Consider the following 22,506-nt stretch of genomic DNA (forward strand, 5'->3'; position numbering starts at 1 on the left):
TCTCCTGCAGACATCTTGTCTTGTTTTAGATGAAATGTGTGTTTTGTTGCATCAGCTCTTGGTTCTGACTGAGAAGGTCTTTAAAAATATATTCCACGGTCCGTGGGTCCTGGAGGAATATCTGTCTGTCACCTGCTTTTCAGTGCCTAAACCAAACAAAGTGCTGGACAGATTCATCACTATCATCATCATGAAAGTCTTCAGTTCGTCTCCACTGAACCTCGACTCAGTTTTACTCTTACTAACCAGGAACTGATGTAACATTCAGAGGTGGAACCGGAACCTTTGGCGCTCTGAACGTTTGAAACAGCGCTAACTAAATCACTAATAAATATTAGTTTATTAGCGCTAAGGCGCTATATCACCACAATATTTAGTGGAAGCTAATGCTAAAGTGCTAACTTTAGTTCAGATTATATCTGTCATTGAAAGACTACAAACCTCCAATAACAGTTTAACTTTGATATTATCATTTTTTTCTTTAATGCCTTTTGTTTTTATATTTGTTTATATTTGTTGAAGATTTCTTAACATTGGGAAAATAATTTCAACACAGATGTGGAACTTTATTTAGCTGAAAGCCAATTACTTTTCTTTTCTCTGGGAACATTGAAGCTAAATGTTCTCAAAAGTTAGCGAAAACGTTTAAGCGCTAAGCTAAAAATTAGCTCCTCTGTTAGCGCGCTAGCAGAAGGAAGAGCTCACTAAGCTAGCTCTGTCCTGCAGACCTGGATGAGTGTGCGAGCGCCGGAGCGTGTGACGCGGAGCAGGTGTGTGTGAACAGCGTGGGCTCGTTCAGGTGCGACTGTCGCCCCGGATACCGGAGCTCCGGCCTGGGCAGGCGGTGCACAGGTGAGCGCAGCGCAGCGCCAGTGAGGTTGGTTGGTTTTTACCTTTTAAACTGAGCTTCTGATCAGGTTTGTGTCTCCAGACGTTAACGAGTGTTTGGAGGGCGACTTCTGCTTCTCCAGAGGGGAGTGTGTGAACACACCTGGATCATACACCTGTGTTTGCTCACCTGGATTCAGGCTGAGTGAGAACAGGACGGCCTGCCTCGGTGAGCCACGTTCAGACTCAGAGCTCTGGTTTCTGGCCGTCAAACTTCTCTTTTCATTTGATTGAAGTTTATTAATCAAGGTGATGAAGTTACCTGACAAAACAAACTGACGGTTTTTAGCCACAGGCTAATTAGCAAACCCAGACTTGGCTGAACATTAAAGCTGCAACTGATGATGTTGATTTATTGATTATTCTGATAATCAATAAGATTTTTAAAAGTCCATTCTGCAGATTTTTCATTGAACCTCGTAAGCTTTTTTTTTAAACTTAGAAATAGATTAAAAGGTTCAATCAAAAGTTGAATCTTAGTTAAAAAAAAATGTAACTAAGAAAATAATTATTTTATTCTCTAAAATGCAGGAGCAGCATTCCTTCATTTGCTTTAATAAATCTGCAGCTAAAAATCCTCTAACCTGAGAAAAGCTCAGATTGAGCATAAATAGCGTTATTATGGCTTCACATGGTGATTAATTATAGGCTAATTAATAACTGGTTGCAGGAGATGCTTAATAACAGATTTTACCAGAATTTGAACCAGTGAAAAAAAAATGCCACATTTAAAATGTAAAAAGTGGCATTTTTGTTTGTGTTTTCGTACAGTTTTGACTTGATTCTGCTCTGTGTTTTCAGCAAACGGCCTCCAGTTAATAATCAATTGGTTAATAAATTGGTTGATGATTATTTCAGTAATTGATTAGCCGTTTCAGGTTTTCATATTTTTACCTTGACGGCCATATTTAAATTTCCCTCCCAGACGTGGACGAGTGTGTGAGGCCCGGTGTGTGTTCAGACGGCCGCTGTGTCAACACCGACGGCTCCTTCCTGTGTCAGTGTAACTCGGGCTTCAGCGCCAACCCGGAGCAGACCGCCTGCCTCGGTGAGCCCAGAGCGCCGCCGGAGCGCCGCGCCGTCCAGGACGTCTGCGTCCTCACTCAGCCCTCCCGTCTCTTTGTGTCCCCAGACGTGGACGAGTGCGTGTCCAGCGGCGGCTCCGTTTGCCCGTCGCGGCGGTGTGAGAACATCATCGGCTCGTTCCGCTGCCTCGCCGCCTGCCAGGCGGGTCAGCGGGTCGCTGCCGATGGCTCGTGCGTCGGGCCGGCTGTGTCGGCTCCAGCCTCTGCGGCGGCGGCGACGACGTTCTCGCTGCCCGCTGCACCACGGCTTCCATCGTCTGCTTCAGGTCAGGATGATGAAGATGATGAGTTTGCTCTCTCTGTGTGTGAACTGCTTCCTCATGGCTTCCACCCTATGATTTAACTTTTTCACATCGTTTATGGTTTTTATAAAATCTCTCCTTAACTTTTTGTCATATTTTCTCATAACTCAGAGTGACAGCCTCAAACTGTTTTATTTTACTAACCGTGAATCTCTCTGGTTAACCTGGAGGTTGTTTTAAAGGATTATACAAATAAATCTATTACAAATATTTGGTAAGATTTTCTGTTTACATCTTTTAAAGTTCAGCGTCTTTCTGCCTCTCCAGAGTCCGGGTCCCGCCCTGAGTCCACACACTCTTCCTCCTCTTCCTCCTCCGGGGTCCAGATCAGTGCGGTGGACGTTCCTGCGGTTCTGCACCGCCAGTCTGCGGCGCAGCCCGGTGATCTGAGGGACTGTTACTACAACCTGGCGGCAGGCGGCTGCAGCCTGCTGGCGGCCAACACCAGCCAGCAGGAGTGCTGCTGCACCGCGGGGGAGGGCTGGGGGCGGGGCTGCCGCGCCCACGCCTGCCCCGCCCCAAACACAGGTGGGACCTGCAGGACGCAGCTGGCTGCGTTGCTGCGGCTGCATTGCCGCAGTTGCGTTGCTTCGTTCTTACGGCTGCCGTTTGTGTTGCAGCTGACTTCCTGTCCCTGTGTCCCAGTGGGTGGGGCTACGTGACGGTGGGATCGAGCGCCTTCAGCTACTCAGGTATGCTGCGACCCGCCATGTCTGACCCTCTGGTTGCCGTAGCAACGGCGGCCTCTCAGCCTCCTGCTGTGTGTCCCCAGATGTGGACGAGTGTAAGCGCTTCCAGCCTGAGGTGTGTAAGAACGGCGTGTGTGTGAACAACATCCCAGGCTACAGGTGCTACTGCTCCAGCGGCTTCGTCTACAGCTCCGCCCTGCTGGAGTGCATCGGTACGGACACAGCTGGGTCCGGCTGCGCCCGACCTCCGGCTGAGCCCGCTGACCCGTTTCCCGTCTACAGATTACGACGAGTGTGAGGAGGAGAGCTGCGTGGGCGGCGAGTGTGTGAACACGGTGGGGTCGTTCTACTGCAGCTGCCCGCCGCCGCTGGTGGTGGACGACACGCAGAGCAACTGCGTCAACGCCTCGCACCTCACCAGGGGTAACCCTTCCTCATCCTCATCTTCATCACATAACAACGAGGCTGAAAAACACCCAGCTTCTCAGATCAGTCCATGTTGGGAATCAACGATTAGTTTTATCCAGCATGCTGCGCTCAGGTTGCTCTTTCTGGACCGGAGAGAAAATAAAACAGAAACTCCAGTTTTCAGTCCTCAGAAACGTTGTTGGTGTTTCTGTGAGAGCAGAAAAGCTGAATCTCCTGCTGCTGCTTACATTTCTTTCTATTCTGTCTGGATCATATTTTTCAATCCAATCCATTTTCCATGTTCACATTTTTGAACTATTATGTCTCAGAACATCTAAACAAGGTCATGGACTTCTGGCTAACTCACATTTTTATTTCTGACAGCGATTTTAACATTTTTTAAATTTTAAATCCAAGTCAGAATGTTTAAACCCAAACAGTTCCTCACTCTGTCCAAACCTCAAACTGCTGCTGCGCAAGTTACTCAGCAGGTTGTTGCTAGGTAACCAAAGTTACTCAGCAGGTTGTTGCTAGGTAATCAAAGTTACTCAGCAGGTTGTTGCTAGGTAACCAAAGAGTGGGTTAGTTGATGCCACCAACCTCTCTCAGCTAGCCATGAGAAGTTCCCATTTCCCAGAATGCCTTGCGTTTCTGGATCAGAGTTCAGTGAAATGATCAACGTATTGATCAAGTGTTTCTTTATGATTATCGTTTCAGTGCCCAGAACCTTTGGTCAAACCCAGATTAATAATCCCAGATTAGTTTACAGTCGTTGACAAATCACACATCATACGCAAAATGCAACGTTTCTGATTTTTCATGTTCATAGTGGCCCAAACATTTGTCCTTCCATTTCTTTAAAACCTACATAAATAAAAAACGGTTCATCTATGAAAACATTCTGTTGATTTTCTGCTGTGGAGACAAAGAAAATGGCCGCCTGCGGCGTTGCCGTTCAGCCGGAGGTCGAAGGTCAAACCTCCTTCCGGCCGCCAGCCTGCAGGTTGCGGCGTGTCGCCTGCGTATCGACAGAGCTGCTGTTTGTGTTGCTTCCAGATGAGAACCTGTCCGTGTGCTGGCAGCACGTCAGCGCCGACCTCCTGTGCCAGAGTCCCCTGCTGGGGGCGCAGGTCACCTTCATCGACTGCTGCTGCTTCTACGGCGAGGGCTGGGGGATGGGCTGCGCCCTCTGCCCCCGCACCGACTCAGGTAAGCGTCGCGCTGCAGCCGCCGCAGGTGGGCCGCGGCACACTAACGGCCATCTGTCTGTCTGCAGAGGAATACGCCTCTCTGTGCAGCTCCTACTCTGCAGCGGCGTTCCCAGGAAGCTTCCCAGACTCCGGCAGACCAGAAACCGGGCCAGGGCGAGGAGGTACGATAAGATGATGACCTCATCAGGCTGTGCAGCGTCTGCCTCCAGCTGATTGGTTGTTCCTTCAGACAGCAGTAGCAAACCGGGGCGGATGTGGAGGAGATCGATCTGCTCAGATTATCTGACTCATTGCAAACCGTCTCAACATGAAGACAGTTTTAATAAATATCTAGAAACTTTTGTTATTATAGTTTCACCTGCTGAACTGAAGCTTTTATCTTAGAGAAGTTTTGTGGTTCTTGATCGTCTCCTGGTTTTTCCAGCTGCCCCCTACGGTCCGGAGTTCTTTCCTGCAGCGCCGCTTTCTGACGTAGATTTCAGTCAAGACTACATCGACTACTCGCTAGCAGGGCGCAGCAGGTCTGACTTCAGGGCCAGGCCGCCCGTCTCCTTCAGCCCGCCGGACGACGCCTACGGCGGCTCTGAGTTCAGGTGAGGCCAGCGGCGCCGGCTCCCGACGTCCAGCTGCCTCTCGTGTTTCCTGATGCTCTGATGTTCTCATCAGCCCCGGTTTCTACCCGGATGGAGACTACGGCTCCCCAGACGGCTCCGCGCCCAGGACGCCCACCTTCCGGCTCCCTCCGGACCCCCGGTCCGACATCGCCTTCGTGCCCCGGCCGCTGCCTCCGTCCAGATCCGACCCACCGCCGCTCAGCCTGGCGCCACGGCCCGGACCGCCGTACGGTGACCAGGAGGAGGGAGGAGACTTCAGGGGGTGGAGGCCGGGGGCGGGGCTTCCTCCGTTCACTGACAGAGGAGGCGGCGAGGGCGGCGGGCCACGGAGGGTGTATGAGAGTAAGTTTGAGGTGGAAAAACTCCTGAAAACATGAGAACTGATCTGCCTTACGGAGGAAACGTAGTCTGTAGGTCAGGATCAGGGATCTGCAGCCTTTACAAACCAAAGAGACATTTTTTCCGTCAGTCCAGCAGAATAAAGCTCGTTTAGTGCCGCCGGTTGAAGACCCCGATCTAGAAAAACTGTTTTTATTAATGTTTGAAACATGAATAGTTTCCCCTTTTAGTCTCATTTAAATCCCATTAAAATAAGTTTCTGAGTGTGAATACTTTGAGTCGTTTTTCCAGGGCGCTACGAGACGCACGCCAGCCTGAGTGCCACCGAGGATTGTGGGATTCTGCACGGCTGTGAGAACGGCCAGTGCATCCGCGTTGCCGAGGGTTACACCTGCGACTGCTACGTGGGCTTCGAGCTGGACCTGACCTCCATGAGCTGCATCGGTACGTAGCGCCGCGCCGCCACTGCGCCGCGCTGGCCGTCTCTGACTCGCTGTCCATTTTCCAGACATTAACGAGTGTGAAGACGCTGCTGCGCTGCCGTTCCCGTGCATCAACGCTCGCTGCGTCAACACAGAAGGCTCCTTCCGATGCGTCTGCAGGAGAGGTTACGTCATGTCGCGCAGACGCAACCACTGCATCGCTGCTTAGACCCGGCGGGACCAGCGATCCGGCCGCTCACTGGACTACCATTCTGTTGTGAAACATTTATTAATTACATGAGCTGACCTGCTAAAGGCAGGAGTTTTCATAAAATTTAAATTTAAATCACCTGTTGATTCCTTAACAGAACCATTAACAGCAGGTTGCTGACCTCTGACCTTTAGCAGGTGGAATGACACTGAAGTATTCAGTTCTTCCTGTTTGCACTAAACCGACCGAAGACAGAAGAGCTGATTTAACATCTTCCATGACAAACAGAACCACATTCTGGTCTTCATCTAAAGGCACATCAACATTCAGAAAACTTTTCCGTTTCAATCCTGGACAGTTTTATTTATTTCACTGCCAAAAAATAACTAAACATGAGAAACAAAGATGGAAAAAACGGCTTCAAAACGATGGTGTTGATGCGTAGAAACGTCCACCTATGACCAAAGTAAAAAGTGAAAATTTATCCTGTGAGTAGAAAGTCAAGAGAAACAGGAGACGTAACAAACCGGCACCATGAGGAAGGATTTAAAAGCTCTCTGTGGTGAGTTTCAAACAATTGCTGAGACAAAATCTGTTATTCACACCACTAATATTTAATTTTTTAAGTTAATTTTAGTCCCAATTTTCATTTCCAATAATCTTAAGGATTATCAGTATGACTTAGGATAATTTTCCTGCCGTTTGTTCAGGAATCTGAGCCGCTCTAAAGGAACCGCTCCGATCTGAAATCAGGTATTTTCATCATATCGGATCATCTTGGCCTGGTATCGCATCATGTGGCATCAAACGAGAACGCAGCAGTCTGTTACGTTTAGCCAATCAGAAACAGAGCAAACTGAAACAGCTGCGTTGGCACGCCAGAAAGTCCAGTAGAGATCATCAGAGATCTCTTGGTATCGTTTTTTTTTAAAATAATCCACAACCTATCAATACAGGACCAAAGTTGATACAAAGTTTTGTCGTCTAAATTTCTAAGTCTTGCCGTGTGAAGCAGGGATTGTGTGTAGTTGTTGCTCCTGTTCTGACCAGCATTGTTGCTCTGAGGCCACCTGATGTCAACATCACCGTATTTCTCTCAACAGGTTTGGATTTATCATGTTAACATTTTGAATTTGAACAAAAGCAGATTAGGAGTGTTGATATAAAGCAAAGTGGGCCCTGTGGCCTTTCTACAGCCCAGATTTTAGTAAATAAACTTTATTTATTTGCTTACTTACAGATTAAACAACATTAACGATAATAAATCAGGTTGATGGTTCAAATCCCTGCTGTCTGCAGCGCTCATAGTTTGTCTTCCTGAGGATGTTTATGGGCTGAACGTCAGTCATATGAAGCAGATTCAGACTGACGGAGCTGAAGTTTTGCTTCATATAAAGTAATGTTTCCACATCCTGTTTTCAATTAATTATGTATCCGTAGATGAAACATTTCATCCCAAATGACTGTTTTAGTTTCTAGTCACATTATCCACAGGAAGAGGCTTTGAATGGACCAAATTTAATATTGTTGGCCAGAGAAGTTGATACAAAAAACAAACAATTATAACAATAATAGAACTTAGAGCTTCAGATGTTTAATAAAAACTCTAAGTTTAAGAAAAATTCATGCAGATGTTAAAGTTTAAGGCAATAAAATATCTTCTAGTTTTTGATTAAATATTTTAATATTGGTTCTGCTCAACCTAAATATACTTATATAAAAATTAAAGCACTCACTGTTGGTCCTCAACAGTTGGAACATCAGGTAACCAGGTAATGCTAGCAAAGATTTTAAAGATCAGTTGATATGAAGATTATTTGCTAATATTTAATTGTTTCTAAAGTTGCAGTGATTTTTTTTATTTTCAATACACCAAAGTCATTTATGGGTTAACAATGAGTAGTTAAAAACATTTTCTTTAATTTTTACCTGCTAACTTACTAGCTAACAGACAAAACCAGAAGGTATTGACATTAATGAGGTCCTTAGCATTCATTAGCATTCAGTCCTGTCAACTGTAAATAGTTGAAGGGATTGAAATCTAAAGGTCTAAAATCAAAGCTTGCTACTTGCTGAAATACTTGGGAAAAACATTTAGCGATCAACCGCTAACTATTGAAATGAGCCGTTTGGTTTGCTTATTAGCTTGTAGGCTGTTTGGCTGTAGTTAGCTCAGATGCTAATAATCAAGCTCAAACGTGTTACTGTCAAAACAATTAACACTTTTGGGCTTGAAAGTTACCTTTGTAAAACCTTTTAAATGGCTTTAAAGTGTGTCATTTTGAATATGATTAGTTTTTTCCTAACAGTTGGCACCAGCGCTAATCAGTTAGCAAGTGTTATTTAATCCAAAAAATCAAATATCCCAATATGTTCACTCCTTTATTATTCCACTAAGACTATTTTTTGTGAAATGTATTTAGCTACATTTTGTAGTAGCGCTACGTGGCTAACAGCCTCCTGCTTAGTGTCAGATGAGTTTTCAGGCTAAAAGCAGAAAGTTGTGACTGAACTCATCACAACTTTCAAATCTAATCTGCTCATTTAAATAGTTGAATTGTAAATAGTTCTGGCTGTTTTTACTATCTAGCATATCAGCTAGCTTGTTTTTAGCCACCTGTGTTTACTTCTAGTTTAGAAGTAAATGCAAAGCTCTTGGTTTTTGTAGTTACTAGTTCAAATATAACCATTTTTACTGTATATATACTTATTTCAACTTCATTTTATTTGAAATGATTTTTTAATTAACATTTTTAATTAAACTTGTTGTACAGATCTAAATATGAACTGATATTCCACCAAATATTCAACTTATTTGTTAAATATTTGTATTACATTTTCAGTGGAAAACAGTGAGTGATATGTTTAATTTCTGTTTTCAGTTGGCTTTATGACTATTTTGATGTGCCTGCAGTATTTTTCCACAGCAGAAGTTTGAAATGAAAATGAAATGTGTGTATAAAACTTTCCTTTATGTGATATTATGCTAAATCAAATGTCATAGCTTTATTTTTCCTCTTCAGCACATGAAGGTTCAAGTAAAACTTGCACTGTATCTGCCACAGACCAGGTTCCTCACAGTGGGTTTCATAACAATCTGAAACCATATTTTTGGGTTTTAAATGGTTTTATTTTAAAGTTTGATAAAACTGTTTTGTATTCTTGTTTTTTTGACAAGGACTGCAAATACATTTGCACACATTAACTCTTAAATGTGTTGTTGTGGTTTTTGATTTTTCTGACCTATTTAGGAATAAATCAAAGTTGCAATATTTTAAAGAAACTATAAATAAATTACTGTAGATCCCAAAAGGGCCTCAGATGTTTCCATTATCGGCTGTTAAAACGTCAGAAAAGATAATAGCTAGCATAAGGCTAATCAGGATGAAAATTACACACAACCAAATTAGTTTGTTTTATTATATTTAAACTTCAACAGCAGGACAGATTGAAAATAGTTGCAGGTTGTATAAAGACAGAAGAACTTCTTGAAGGAGAGAGTTGCAAAAAAGGGCTAAAAAGACGACAAACAATAACAGCATGTCACTAAATTAGGCTACATTAAAAATGTTGCAAAGCTGAACATGACTCCTGATTACATAACTAAATATTATTGAAACAGATTTTTATTTAATTTGAAATAAAAAATTTTTTGACGAGAATTGGAAGAAAAAGAAAAGTTGTAATTCCCATGGTTCACCAGTAGGGGGGCAAGAATGTCAGCATTGATTCATCATGATGTCATTTTTCTCTCCAGTTAAGAACCATTTTTATAAACCTGCATGCCATAACAGCGGATTTTATTACCTTTGTTTTCATGAGACTTGCTAGCATAGCGTTAGCTTGTTAGCTGCAGCTCAGTTGTTGAGTCACTGCAGGTGATTTTCTCGTGCAGCCTGGTACTAATCTTCCACCTGGATCCATAACCTTAATGCTCACTCTGTTTATGTAGATCTATGTCTCTAAGCTACTTTGAATTATAGGCCAATCCCGCGTTCACACCGGCCAGTTTTAAGCGGATTAGCGAGGTCCAGGCGCTGCACTGCTGAACCTATGAGCCAGCGGAATATCAGCTTTCACTTTCACAGAACAAGCAGCGCAGCTTAAATCTCAGGACACATCCCGTCCAGAACCGCTGCTCAGATGAAAACAGAATCTCACTGGACTCAACGAACAGTAACGCTGCATCAGAACAGGCGCTTTGGGTCAAAACTGCACGTAGTAACGAAACATCCATCCTGTTCTCCTTAAAGGAAGTCCCGTCCTTCTCTTCTGATACTCCTGAACTGGTTCTTAGAAACCCGGAGGCTTTTAATCAGTGTTGTATAAAGTACTGAAATCTCAGAGTCAAGTAAAAGTACAAGTACCTCTCCAAAATATGACTTTGGTAAAAGTCCAAGTCACTGACTGAAATGTTACTTGAGTTAAAGTCTTAAAGTATCTGAAACTTCTTGTACTTAAGTATGGAAATTACTGTAAAAATGGATGTACTCAAGTAATGTAATGAAAAGTACAAGTAAAAAGTAAAACAAAGCAAATGCAGTTTGAATGACATTTTTTATATTTTGGTAAACTTGTCAAATACACTTAAAATAATGTACCCAACCAAGTGAAGGCAAAATGAAACCTGCTAATAGATATACCTGCAGGCATCATTTAGTTAAGAAAATTAGGTGCTTTACCTACAGCACAAGGTTAACTTAACCTGCTTTACAACTGAACCAGCTTCTTAGTAAACCCTCCAGGACAGAAAATACAAAGTTTTTGTAAGCCTTAAGTTTTCCCTTCAAGTAAGGTCAGTGCTGAAAATGAGAAAAATAAATAGTACAGAAAATGCGGCCAACATGAAGAAAAAGATCTGTTACGATTACTCTACTTCACAAATCAGTGAATCAGTCAGTAGGTGGTGCACACAACTGGTCATTATGCAAAAGAAAAAAAGAATTGGGAGGGAAATGCAGCTTATTGGCATCTGAAGAGGGAGACCTTTACTGTAAACCTGGTTTTGAACTTGCATGCCTTTCCTATATTCGTTAAATTTAGTCTAAATTGCTATTGCTATGGCTTCTGTCCCCCCTTGAACAGAGGAGTCTAGGTAGCCTGCTACAGTCAACATTAGGCCTAAGCTAAATACACCATGTATGGAACTGAAACAATGCCAAACAAAGTTCATTTATGGTCACCGTTTCACAATACAGTAGTGTCTAGTGACCAAGCTATAGTTACTGAAACAGGAGGATTATAACCATTTCATAATACGTTACCTCGATGTGTTTCTTCAAGTTGGACGGGGAGTTTTTGTAAGATAGAATTTCCACATCTTCGGGCAGGAATAACATAAACTGCATGCGGTACGACGAATCTTTAACACCCACGAAAGAGTATATTGTGTTTAAATAAGGCCATGGGCTCTCATCACCAGCTGGTGGTTCCCCTGGAGCCGTGTCCGACGTAGTTGCAGTCGTTGTGGTCTCCGTCTCCTCCTCCATGTGGCTGCTGCTGATTGCGAGACTTGCTTTGTGTTTAATGGGAGAAGCGAAACAGGTGTATCCTATTGGTGGTGATGAACAAGCCCAGGCAAGCAGGCTACGGACTTTGTTCGGTAGCCTACTTGCTACTTGCTAATCAGTAGGTGGGATCAAAACACTTTGTTTCTCTCTCTCGCTTTTTTGTAACAAGTAACTAAACCACACATTGAAAATGTATCGGAGTAAAAGTACGCAATTAAGTTCGGAAATATAGTGAAGTAAAAGTGAAAGTCATCAAAAATTTTCATACTCCAGGAAAGTATGAAGTACTCCAAAATATACTTAAGTAAAGTAGTGAAGTATTTTTTACTTCGTTACTATACAACACTGCTTTTAATGGACCGAACAGGCTCAAACCAGTTTGAAGCCAGGTTTCAAACTGGTCCATCAGCCTTGTCAGCTTCAAACTGCAAGTTCATGATCTGGTTTTTAAGCATCATGTTGTTATCTTGGATTTCTCAAGCTAGCAAAGAAAGTCTTAGCTTACTTTCTAAATGACCGGATCTTCTATACATCGACTAAATCAATAAACCAGTTTACTTTATTTTTCTATAACTGTAGTTCCTGCAAAGTGACTAAGGCTACGTTCACCCAGCAGGTCTTGATGCTGAATTTTATTATTTTGCCCAGATGTTCATGTTGCTAATTAAATGCAACATGAACACGTTCACACGTTCATTCCTCTGTGTGAACGGTTTACGCCTCCAAAGCGACCCGCATGCGCAGAAGAAGAACGTAGCCGTCACCCAGCATCGCTCTGTTTACGGCAGTAAAGATGGCCGCCGCCGTCTGTGGATTGATTTTAAAGTTTAGTCAAGCCAAGTTTGACCATATTGAACATATAAAAGAATAAAGTTATATTCATATAAAACACACTTAAAACAAAGGAATAATTGTAAAGTATATTTACATGTTTAAAGGACTGAGTAGAAGTAAGAACTTATCTTTTACTCCTCCAACATCTATAACAGGTTAAATCTGTCCATCCAGTAAATTACTGTGATTATTTATGTGAACTTGGTTTTAACAGTTTTTCTCAGGGAACTGATCCGATTTTCTTGTCAAATGTTGAAGTTGGGTCGGTCAGACTTAAATTGTGGTTTTATTTAAGAAAATTTAAAAATAAAACATTTTAGATCATTTTTATTGAAGCAGTGAATCTGTTTCTGATAGGAAATGAGTTAGTACATTAACCAAGGATAATGATGTCATCAGCGAGTATAAATTTAAACTCTGGTTCTCCAGGTAAACCCGACCTGTTCCATGATGTCTGCTCATAGACGCCAACACGACTAAAACCATGTTAGTAAAAACTGCAACAGTTCTTTTGTTCCAGAGACTGAAAACACCATCCATCCCTTTAGCCGGGGTCGGGTCGCGGGGTCAGCAGCTTCAGAAGGGAGGCCCAGTCTTCCCTCCCCAGCCTCTTGTTCCAGCTCCTCCAGGGGATCCCAAGGCATTCCCAGGCCAGCAGAGGAACTTCGTCCCTCCAGTGTGTCCTGGGGACCTGAACTCCTCACCAGGGAGGCGTCCAGGAGGCATCCTGACCAGATGCTCCTCAACTGGCTCCTCTCGATGTGAAGGAGCAGCGGCTCTACTCTGAGTCCCTCCTGGATGACTGAGCTTCTCTCTCTAAGGGAGAGCCCAGACCCCCTACGGAGAAAACCCATTTCGGCCGCTGAAAACATTAAACGTTGTTATTTACACTCCGGTTCCAAACCGAGCGCAGCTGGAACTGGGTCCGGGTTGCGAAATGTTTGGACCAGGGCAGAGAAATGTTCCAGAGTGGACCTTAAGCCCTGCAGCAATCTGGGTTACAGGGCTGACTCAGAGCCACACTGACCCAGATCTGATTGATGAAGATGAGGATGAGCGGGCCGGGTGAGCCGGGCCTCACAGTCCAGGATATTTTTGCTCAGGTTAGCCTGCTGCTCTCTGATTGGCTGCTGAGACAAATCTGTCGCCTCCAAAGTTTCACCTTTCCGGTCCAGACCTGCAGGTTCTGATGGTTCAGCTAAAGATCAAACATGGAGGAATAGCAGGTTGGGTTTCTGAGCAGCGACGCCGTCAGAGCCGGACTAGACGGCATGAATTTAATGAGGAAACGATGATTTCACTCAATGGAGACTTGGACTAAAATGACTTGTGAACGACTCTGACTTGATGTGGGACGAGTCTGAGAGACCTGGAGGAGAAAACATCCAAACGGAGAACCTCACTGACCAGGTGGAGCAGAACTCCTTCCTGACGAGGTTTCACAAACTTCTGATGGAGATTCATCCATTCATTCATTTAGACACCAAACCTTTTATTCTCTGGTTTTCTGTTTACTGCTGGTTTGGTTGATTAGAGTCACATGAATTTCAGGACACTGTGTGTTTACTCATCGCAGCTCTTGGTGATTTTGTCACCATCTTCAGATGAAACAGAATCAAATCAACATTTAAATGATTTATATTAATTCAGATTAACGACTGAATGACTAATAACACCATGAAGAGCTGCCACTCATCTGTTGTTATTCTCTGATAGTTTTGCTTGTGGACGGCTTCAGAGGAACTTTGACCCGCGGGTCGGGCGGCTCCGTGTCCCGGTCGGACGGACAGACAGACAGCCGGTCCAGTTATGCAGCTCTTATGAAACAGCAGATGTAGGTGAGGCTGATCCGGGAGCGTCTGAGTGTAAGATTAACACCGACTGTTTGTTTCTCACCTGCTGCAGGAACTGCAGCCTCAGCAGCTCCAGTTCAAAGCAGGTCCAGAGAACCTGGAGCTGCTGGTTTCACTGGTTCCACTGGGAACGCCGGCAGTTCTTACAGGTCTGAGATTGGACCTGATGCCACCATTTACCAGTTTTTACCTTCAAGTTGATGCTCTACTGGACAGGAAAATGAAATTTAGAGTTTAGACCCTAAAAGTGTCCAAATGTGTTTTTTCTAACAAACATCAATCTAACAAACTCCTAAAACCACCTGAGGTCAAAGGTCAAGCTGCAACTCAGGAAGCTGGAGTCCAAAATCAAACGTAGTTCTGCTGATCCCGTCCAGATATTAAACTCTGACATTTTTCTGCCATCCCATAATAATTTAGAACCCAAACATTATACGCAAGTAAGAGTAGAACTACTTCAACTTATTTTACTCAACTAGAAGTAGAAAGTATTTGGTAAGAAGTCGACTCAAGTACTGAGTAACTGATCAAATGATCAATCATTTAATATTTTAAAGATACATCATCAGACGAACCAAAACATAAAGTTAAGTTGAAATGTTGGTATTTTAAGGACCAAAATGACAATAATTAATATGAGTAACAAAAAATAAAAAACATTTTTCCAAATCAGTTTCATTCAATAAAAAAACTTCTGAAACTTTAACAGAAACTGCAGCTGTGAGTCTGTCTGGCTTTTATAAAACATGTTTGTTTTTCATTTAGTGGGAAGAAAATCCAGAAATTTATTCAAGTAAGAGTAAAAATACTTCATAATAAAATTACTCAAGTAAAAGTAAAACGTACAGCTTAGTAAAAAATACAAAAAAGTTGCTCAATGTAAATGTAACTAGTTACTAATGGTGATTGCATTGTTTCATTGTTACCACTAGAGGGCAGACTGAACCGAGAGCATTTCAGTGAACTTAACCAGTGACGTAGCAACTTTATCCATGTATTAAGTGACTTTTTAGCCTCTATAGCAACGTTTTTGCACAAAAGCGAAAAATCCAACAACTTCTTTGTATTACTGGACACTTTAATGGCGACACCACGTGAACACGTCGATGGTTATAGCAACAGTCCTGAGTTAGCAAGCAATGCTACCATTAGCCGCCTCCGCTTCCTAATCATCAACCAAACTTAAAAAAATAAAAAAAAATAAAAAACAACCAAACTGGACCAAAGGAACCGAGAGCAGCAGCTTCATCCCACAGAGGTTCGGTTGTGACGCCGTCCGATAAAATATAGCAGAATTAAACAAACTTGCACGAAAATGCAACAATTTGCACTGAAACGTAAAAATGGGCCTGAAGAACATTTTACAGTTTGTGGAAACTGCTGAGGTTCTGCTGCTCTGGCGGCGGGTTAATAATGTAGCAGCTGATGAATTGGACTCGTTGGTTCTGTGGGGTCGGTTAGAACTTGCTACAAATTCCTCCTTCAAATATAAATGATACACATTTTACTGTAAAATGTAACCTTGTTCTGAAATCATTATTGTGTATTAATATCATTTAAAATGTTTGTGACCTCAGAGTGTTTTTTTAAATGATGACGTAAATTTGTTTTTATTGTTTAATGTCTGAATTTTCCTCCAGTGATGAATTTCTGAATGTTATTGAAGCGCAGAGGTTGAACTCTGACCTCGACTGCGGCGGCCGTGGCCTACATCTGTCACTGTCCCAATCAATGGCCGAGAAGTCTGCTGGCTGCTGATTGGCTGAGGCTGCAGGCCCCGCCCCCTGCCGCCTCCGGATAAAAGAGTCCGGCCTCGGGCGGCTTCACATGGGGCCGCAGACCCGGACTGGGTCAGGATGGAGCTGAAGGACTTTGGACTCTTCCTCGGTTCCCCATGGTGAGTTCAATGATCCTCTGAATTTTTACTGAACTTTAACTCTATAGTCTTTCATAACAGAGAGCTGCAGTAAAACATGCAGCAGACAGACTGCTGAACGTTACCATGACAACGACTTTGAGGCCTGCTGGCGGCCATGAAATATAAAAATGGATGGAAATATTTCAGAGCGATTCTAGATTCTGATATTAAGACGTCTGCAGTTGGACAGAAACAATCAGATGATTTATTATAAAACCTTAAAAAAGTGAATCCATCACTAATTTATTGCAAACATGCAGAAACAACAGAACTCATTTATTTATGCGGCTCAAATGTTTGGAAATATAAACATCAGTGTTTGTAAACATTAATAAAATGCAAAGAGAGGCTTCGAAGTTTTACTTTTCCATTTCTTGTCAGATCTTTTTCTTTTTGTTCGCTGGTTCTGAACCGGTTCTTCTCATGATTTTTAATAACCAGATGTTTTCATGTCTGTTTAATAAAACACAGAAATAAGTAAGAAAACAGTCAGAAATGCAATAGACTCATGAATTTAGATAAAGTTACCTTTAAAGGTGCGCAGATAAATATAAGGATAAATTTATTTTATTTTTAAGAAGCGTTCCTCGCTGTGGCCCTCCTGGGTTTCCGTAGCTGCAGCATCTTAACGTTTATTGAATCATTTTTCTCTTTTCTTTACATCAAATAGAAATAAAGTTTTTTATTTTCTCCTCTTTTACTTCCTGTTTCATCCCTCACCTTCCTCCCAGCCCCTCTCCGCTCTTCCTCCTCTCCAGCCCATCCTCCTCTTCCTCCTGCGAGGACCAGACTCCTGACTCTCCAGCGGGGTGCAGTTCCAGCGGAAGCCCTGCAGGGGGCGCCGTGGAGTTTCAGTCGGACTCTTTTTCAGTGAAGGTAGGAACTGGTTCCTGTTGCTCCATCGGGACTAACAAACATTTTCCGGTTGTGCTGAAGCTCCGTAATCCAGATTAGATTCAGGGATTATTGGTTTTCATATTTACAAATGTATCATGATGTATAATAGGATCTAAAATGAGACTGGAGCGTCTTCCAGGCTTCATGTTGGGTTTACCTGGTGTTCTCTGGCAGGTGCAGTGCCGGGCCCAGATGGGCCCCATGGGGCCCAAGCGGCTCTGTCTGGTCTGCGGAGACTTTGCCTCTGGTTATCATTACGGGGTGGCGTCCTGCGAGGCCTGCAAGGCCTTCTTCAAGAGGACCATCCAAGGTGACCTTCATCATCCTCATCAGCAGCAGAGAATAATGTGACACTAAAATATGCCAGGAAATTATTAACCCATAATTATTTTCAATTATTCATTTTTAAGATAATTTTGAGTGTAAAATCAGTTTAAGTTATTTATAGCAAAAAATAACTGTTACCAGCTAACAACAATGATAAATTACACCCCTAGAAAAACCACCGACCCTTTAAAAATGATTTCAGTTCATGCAAACCGTTCCTGAGTAAAGATCTGCAGCCCAATAAATACATAAACAATAATAATAATTAAACTTTCCACTGGCCCCATCGGATCACTGCTAAAAACTCAACAACCATCAGAACCACAGCAGCAATGTTTCATTGTTGAAAGACGGCCTGACGCGTTTCCTGTTTTCTGGTTACCAAGGCAACATCGAGTACAGCTGCCCGGTGACGAACGAGTGCGAGATCACAAAGCGGCGGAGGAAAGCCTGCCAGGCGTGTCGCTTCCAGAAGTGTCTGCAGGCCGGGATGATGCGGGAAGGTAGGATGGGACCCGGTTCAGCTGGCTGATACATCGGGCTCAACGATACTGTTAGAAGGGCTTTGGGACCATCTAGTGGTCGGAGTGTGAACTACACCTGCTTCATAGATAAATACGTTTGGGCAGAACCGCATTTAATCTGACTGATAAACTGAAAGTGTTGTGTAATAAAAATTAATTTTCTACATGTTTGTTCTGCTGATTTCCACCAGTCAGCTGCATCCAAACACGGTGATGAAGAAAAAGCTGCTCAGAAATCAGTTTTATTCCGATTCAAAGGCCTGATTGAGATCAATAATCATCAATAATCATCATTAAAGCAAACATATTAAAATAAAAAGTTTTCCTTAAATGCCTGGCATTGCTAATTAGCATCATACTTCAGTTTTCACTAACTGTAAACACAATTTTCAAATGTATATCTTCTGATTAATTTAACATCTAACTGACAGAAAAAAAACTGTTTTTGTACAATTGAATGTAAATTCAGGCTTTAAGGTCAAAGTTCACATCCTGTTGAAATAGCAGCTTTTAGGAAACTTTAATGGGACATTTGCTCTGTGACTGAAAAGAAAGATCTGTGGAAGGACAAACTAAAATATTAATAAGGAGACAAAATGCCTCATAAACGTGATCCAGCTCCAGAGCTTAGCGCCGATCAGAACAAATGTCGTATCAAAGTTCTGAGTTTTTCTCGTCAGAAACTGGAGTTCTAAAACGCTGTTTGTGTGTTTAGGGGTGCGTTTGGACCGGGTCAGAGGAGGCCGGCAGAAGTACCGGAGGCGGGTGGAGCCAGGCGGGGCTTCCTGCGGTAGAGCTCCGTTCAGCCTGCCGCTCGGCTCCAGTGAGTTCCCCGACGTTCCCTCTGAAGGTTCCCAGTCCGCCCAGACTTCCCAGTCTGACGGTCCCATCTGTCTGTTTCAGGGAACAAGCTGATCTCCCATTTGCTGCTGACAGAGCCCGCCCCACTGGCAGCCAATCAGGACGACTCGACGGACGACGGCAGCCTGCGGACCCTCCTGACCCTCTGTGACCTTCTGAACCGGGAGCTGCTGGTTCTGATTGGCTGGGCCAAGCAGATCCCAGGTAAACGGGCTCCTGAAACAGATTCACATTACTGAAGCAACCAAGATGGCTTCCAGTAGAAGACCAGCGTCTCAAACCGATCCGCTGATGCCTCGCTGCTCCGCTCTCACTCCCCGCCAGGTTTCTCTGAGCTGTCATTGGTGGACCAGATGTCGCTGCTGCAGAGCGGCTGGATGGAGGCGCTGCTGGTGGGCGTGGCCTGGCGCTCGCAGGGCAGGCCGGGGGAGGAGCTTGTGTTTGCAGGAAACCTGCGCCTGGACGAGGCTCAGTGCCGGGCCGCCGGGCTGGCTGCTATCTACAAGGAAGTGCGCCACCTGGCGGCCAGGTACCGGGCGATGAAGATGAGCCCAGAGGAGGCGGTGATGATGAAGGCCATGGCGCTCGCCAACTCAGGTACAAACGTTTTATTAGACGGCACGAAAAAACACTGAGAGCTGATCTAAATCTGGATTCCTAATGACCTGAAATACTTTTAATGATGGAACAATCACTATGGTGACCTGCCTGATTCAACCTACAAACACTGAACAGCTACAGGGCAGGAAAAGGGACAAAATTCAAAATTCAAGCTGTTGAGCAGAAACCAGCCTCTCTGCTGCCACCTACAGGCAGAAAAACACCTGCAGGTTCCTGGGGATCCCAGAAGTTTTCAGATGCTTACAAGAGGTTCCTCAGAAAAGAGGATCGGACCCACATCAGAACCAGAACCACAACCTGGTAGTGGTTCTGGTTCTGTTCGGTATGAACAGAACCAATCCTGCCTGGAAACAGGAAGCCTGTTTTTCAAAACAAAGTTACAGATCAAAATGTTTCGATAATAACTGGATCCCAGTGAAACAACCAGCAGAACCATCAATCAAAGCAAACTGGACTTTAACAGCATTCATTCGTTTCCGTTTCTCACTTCCCTCTGAGTCACCATAGCAACCAGTGACTCGGCATTTCCTGGATCTGCTGACTTATTTTATTACTCAGCAGATTCTTTTTTACTTCCCACTTTGAAAGTCAGGGAATTTTTCTGTGAGATCCAATATGGCCGCTCCGCGCGTCGACAGCCACAAACTGCAGAGGAAACTTTTATTTTACAGGAATCGATGTTGCAACTCTGAACTGAACAACAGATTAAAACTGAAGGGGTCAGTTAGCATAATGTTCCTCGCTGACTGACAACCAATACTTTGGGTCAGCTGAGCTGCCATATAAATAACCTTTGACTTGATAAAGAAATGGACACATTTCAGTGTTTCACTGTAAACAGGGATATTTTCATAATAAAGCTGTTTTGTGATCAGATTGCAGTAACACCCCATGACCAGTAGGAGGCGGTGGTATATCCAATGAGCGGTGAATGTTACCATGAACTGATTTAAATGAGAGGGAAGCGTGACCCGGGGCCACAGCGGGACGGATTAACCAATCAATAACTGATGATCACGATCAGCTGTAGCTCTCAGTGTCTCCCTTGTTTTTTCCTCGGCCTTAATTTGTTGGGTTTGTGCAGTAACTGACCTCTGGGTCTCCGCCCCTCAGACACCGAGCCGCCGGACTCTCCGGACTCGCTGCAGCGGTTCCAGGACGGCCTGCAGGAGGCGCTGCAGGACTACGAGTGTTCCCGCGGGGAGCCGCACCGGGCGGGCCGGCTGCTGATGAGCCTCCCGCTGCTGCGGCAGAGCGCCGCCCGCGCCATGGAGGCCTTCCGGCGGCTGCACCGCCAGCGCCGCGTCCCCATCCACAAACTGCTGCTGGAGATGCTGGACGCCAAGAGCTGAGCAGCTTCTCTTCCCAAACCATTCTGGTTCTATCCTGCCGTCATTAGCGAGGTCGTCCAGGTCAGACCACAAATTCACTTCCAAGTCAATAAGAGGGAAGAAAGGCAGAACATGTGACCAAACTGTAAGAAACCAGCAGACAGAAACTGGATTTCTAGCAGTTTTGCAAAATGGGAATAAAATATCCACATTTTTAACCAATAAACGATCAATACCAGCATCAGATATCAGGGCTTCCTGTGTAAGCCCCGCCCCCTTTATGGACGTTTATCTCTCAGGGACTGAGGAGGGAGTGTCATCATGTTTCCTGGGTTTACGTTTTCATGTATTTTTGTTATTTCTGTGTAAAGTTTTATCTCAGCTTCTCCCGTTTTCTCAGGCGAAATAAATCCAAAACTTTTACAACAAAATCTGTTGAGTGTTCAATACGAACCGTTTCACAATCACTAAGGTTCAAACGTCACACAAGTGATGCGTTCAAAGGCTTAGGGAAACATTTGCTTTAACGTGAATTTAGGTTTTAATACTTAGGAGAATTTAGGAGAGAAAATTTTATTATATCAAAAATTTAGTTTTTTATTAGACTTTATACAACAAACATTTATTTTAATTTAGAGGTCACTGAACTGGTTCGGATCAACGGTTCTGGTTCAGGACGGTTTTCTGAAGTTTCACACCTCATTAAAGAAATCAGAACGAATCAATGCAGTTGTCCCTCCGGCCACTAGGTGGCAGTAAAGGCAGCAGATTGAGATTTAAATACAGCAGTAAGAATGAAAATCAACATTTTAAATCTAACAAAACCAGAATACTTTTTTTTTTCCAGAAATCAATTATTTTTTCTCTCATGCCTGTTAGACCAGGAAGGCACGACCATATATGGACAATTAGCAGCTAGAATGTGATTATTTCACAGACAAATTTAGGAGGAATAAGTTGTCTGATTATTTGTTACTAACATCCTCCAAGCAGGAAACACAGCAGGTCTTCATATTTTTTATATTTCTGTTGAAATCCGACTTTTTTGTTTTGTTTGGTTGTTCATGCTAAAATTAAATGGCTGCAGTCAGACTTCTCTCTGAACGGTTAATGAGGTCAAAGCGTAGTCGCCGCTCAGCAGCTGGAAAGATGGCCGCCGCCGTCCATGGACAGATTTTAAACAGCATGGAGACCCGATCAGAACCAGACGAAGGAACGTAAGAACATCGACCAGGTCTGTCTTCTTCAGGAGCAGAACTAAGACACGTCTCACTTCAGTGAAGTAGAAGTCGGATAAAATGCGGCGTGACCGTTCAGACTGTAGATGCTGGGAAACTATCGGATATGTATCTGATTTAGTTTCACACAAAAAAGTCAGATTTCTTTTGCATGAAAAGATTGAAATTGGGCGGTTCAGCGTGTTGTTTGTAAGCATAAAGTTCATTAGATCCAGCAGAGGCTGGATAATTTTGTCCCTCAGTGTCTGAGCTCAATTAATAAATGCTTCCACAAATGCCGGTCTGCTAGGTCTCTCTGCTCCGTCAGCCATGTTGTCACTTTCTTTCCTTCTCTGTTTTTAAACAGTTTGTGATTTTAGACTGAACTATAGAGGACTTGAAAACGACTTCGGCAGCAATCCACTAAATCCCTCTGTGCCAAAC

General features: G+C 43.7%; 2 protein-coding genes across 3 annotated transcripts in view; both read left to right on the top strand.

The window, feature by feature from the left end:
* The window catches only part of LOC102223661 (latent-transforming growth factor beta-binding protein 1-like), a 28,794-nt gene extending 19,412 nt beyond the window's left edge, over positions 1-9,382 (top strand). For both annotated transcript variants that reach the window (XM_023350867.1, XM_023350868.1), the window contains 14 exons: positions 727-852; positions 932-1,057; positions 1,814-1,936; positions 2,021-2,239; positions 2,543-2,803; positions 2,896-2,967; positions 3,048-3,176; positions 3,247-3,387; positions 4,429-4,581; positions 4,649-4,744; positions 5,008-5,176; positions 5,250-5,539; positions 5,828-5,980; positions 6,045-9,382. In XM_023350867.1, coding sequence (XP_023206635.1) covers positions 727-852; positions 932-1,057; positions 1,814-1,936; positions 2,021-2,239; positions 2,543-2,803; positions 2,896-2,967; positions 3,048-3,176; positions 3,247-3,387; positions 4,429-4,581; positions 4,649-4,744; positions 5,008-5,176; positions 5,250-5,539; positions 5,828-5,980; positions 6,045-6,187 — 2,201 coding nt within the window. In that variant the 3' untranslated portion in view covers positions 6,188-9,382. The remainder of the gene's footprint in view (positions 1-726; positions 853-931; positions 1,058-1,813; positions 1,937-2,020; positions 2,240-2,542; positions 2,804-2,895; positions 2,968-3,047; positions 3,177-3,246; positions 3,388-4,428; positions 4,582-4,648; positions 4,745-5,007; positions 5,177-5,249; positions 5,540-5,827; positions 5,981-6,044) is intronic.
* A 6,792-nt stretch (positions 9,383-16,174) lies between these two features.
* Positions 16,175-21,276, top strand: LOC102223925 (estrogen-related receptor gamma-like). Its single transcript, XM_023351470.1, has 8 exons — positions 16,175-16,263; positions 17,016-17,160; positions 17,356-17,491; positions 17,895-18,011; positions 18,748-18,855; positions 18,936-19,097; positions 19,218-19,490; positions 20,628-21,276. The coding sequence occupies exons 1-8, from the start codon at positions 16,223-16,225 to the stop codon at positions 20,864-20,866; spliced, it is 1,221 nt and encodes a 406-aa protein (XP_023207238.1). The 5' UTR covers positions 16,175-16,222; the 3' UTR covers positions 20,867-21,276.
* The last annotated feature ends 1,230 nt before the right edge of the window (positions 21,277-22,506 follow it).

Source organism: Xiphophorus maculatus, chromosome 18 (genome assembly GCF_002775205.1).
Source record: "Xiphophorus maculatus strain JP 163 A chromosome 18, X_maculatus-5.0-male, whole genome shotgun sequence".
Classification (NCBI taxonomy): domain Eukaryota; kingdom Metazoa; phylum Chordata; class Actinopteri; order Cyprinodontiformes; family Poeciliidae; genus Xiphophorus; species Xiphophorus maculatus.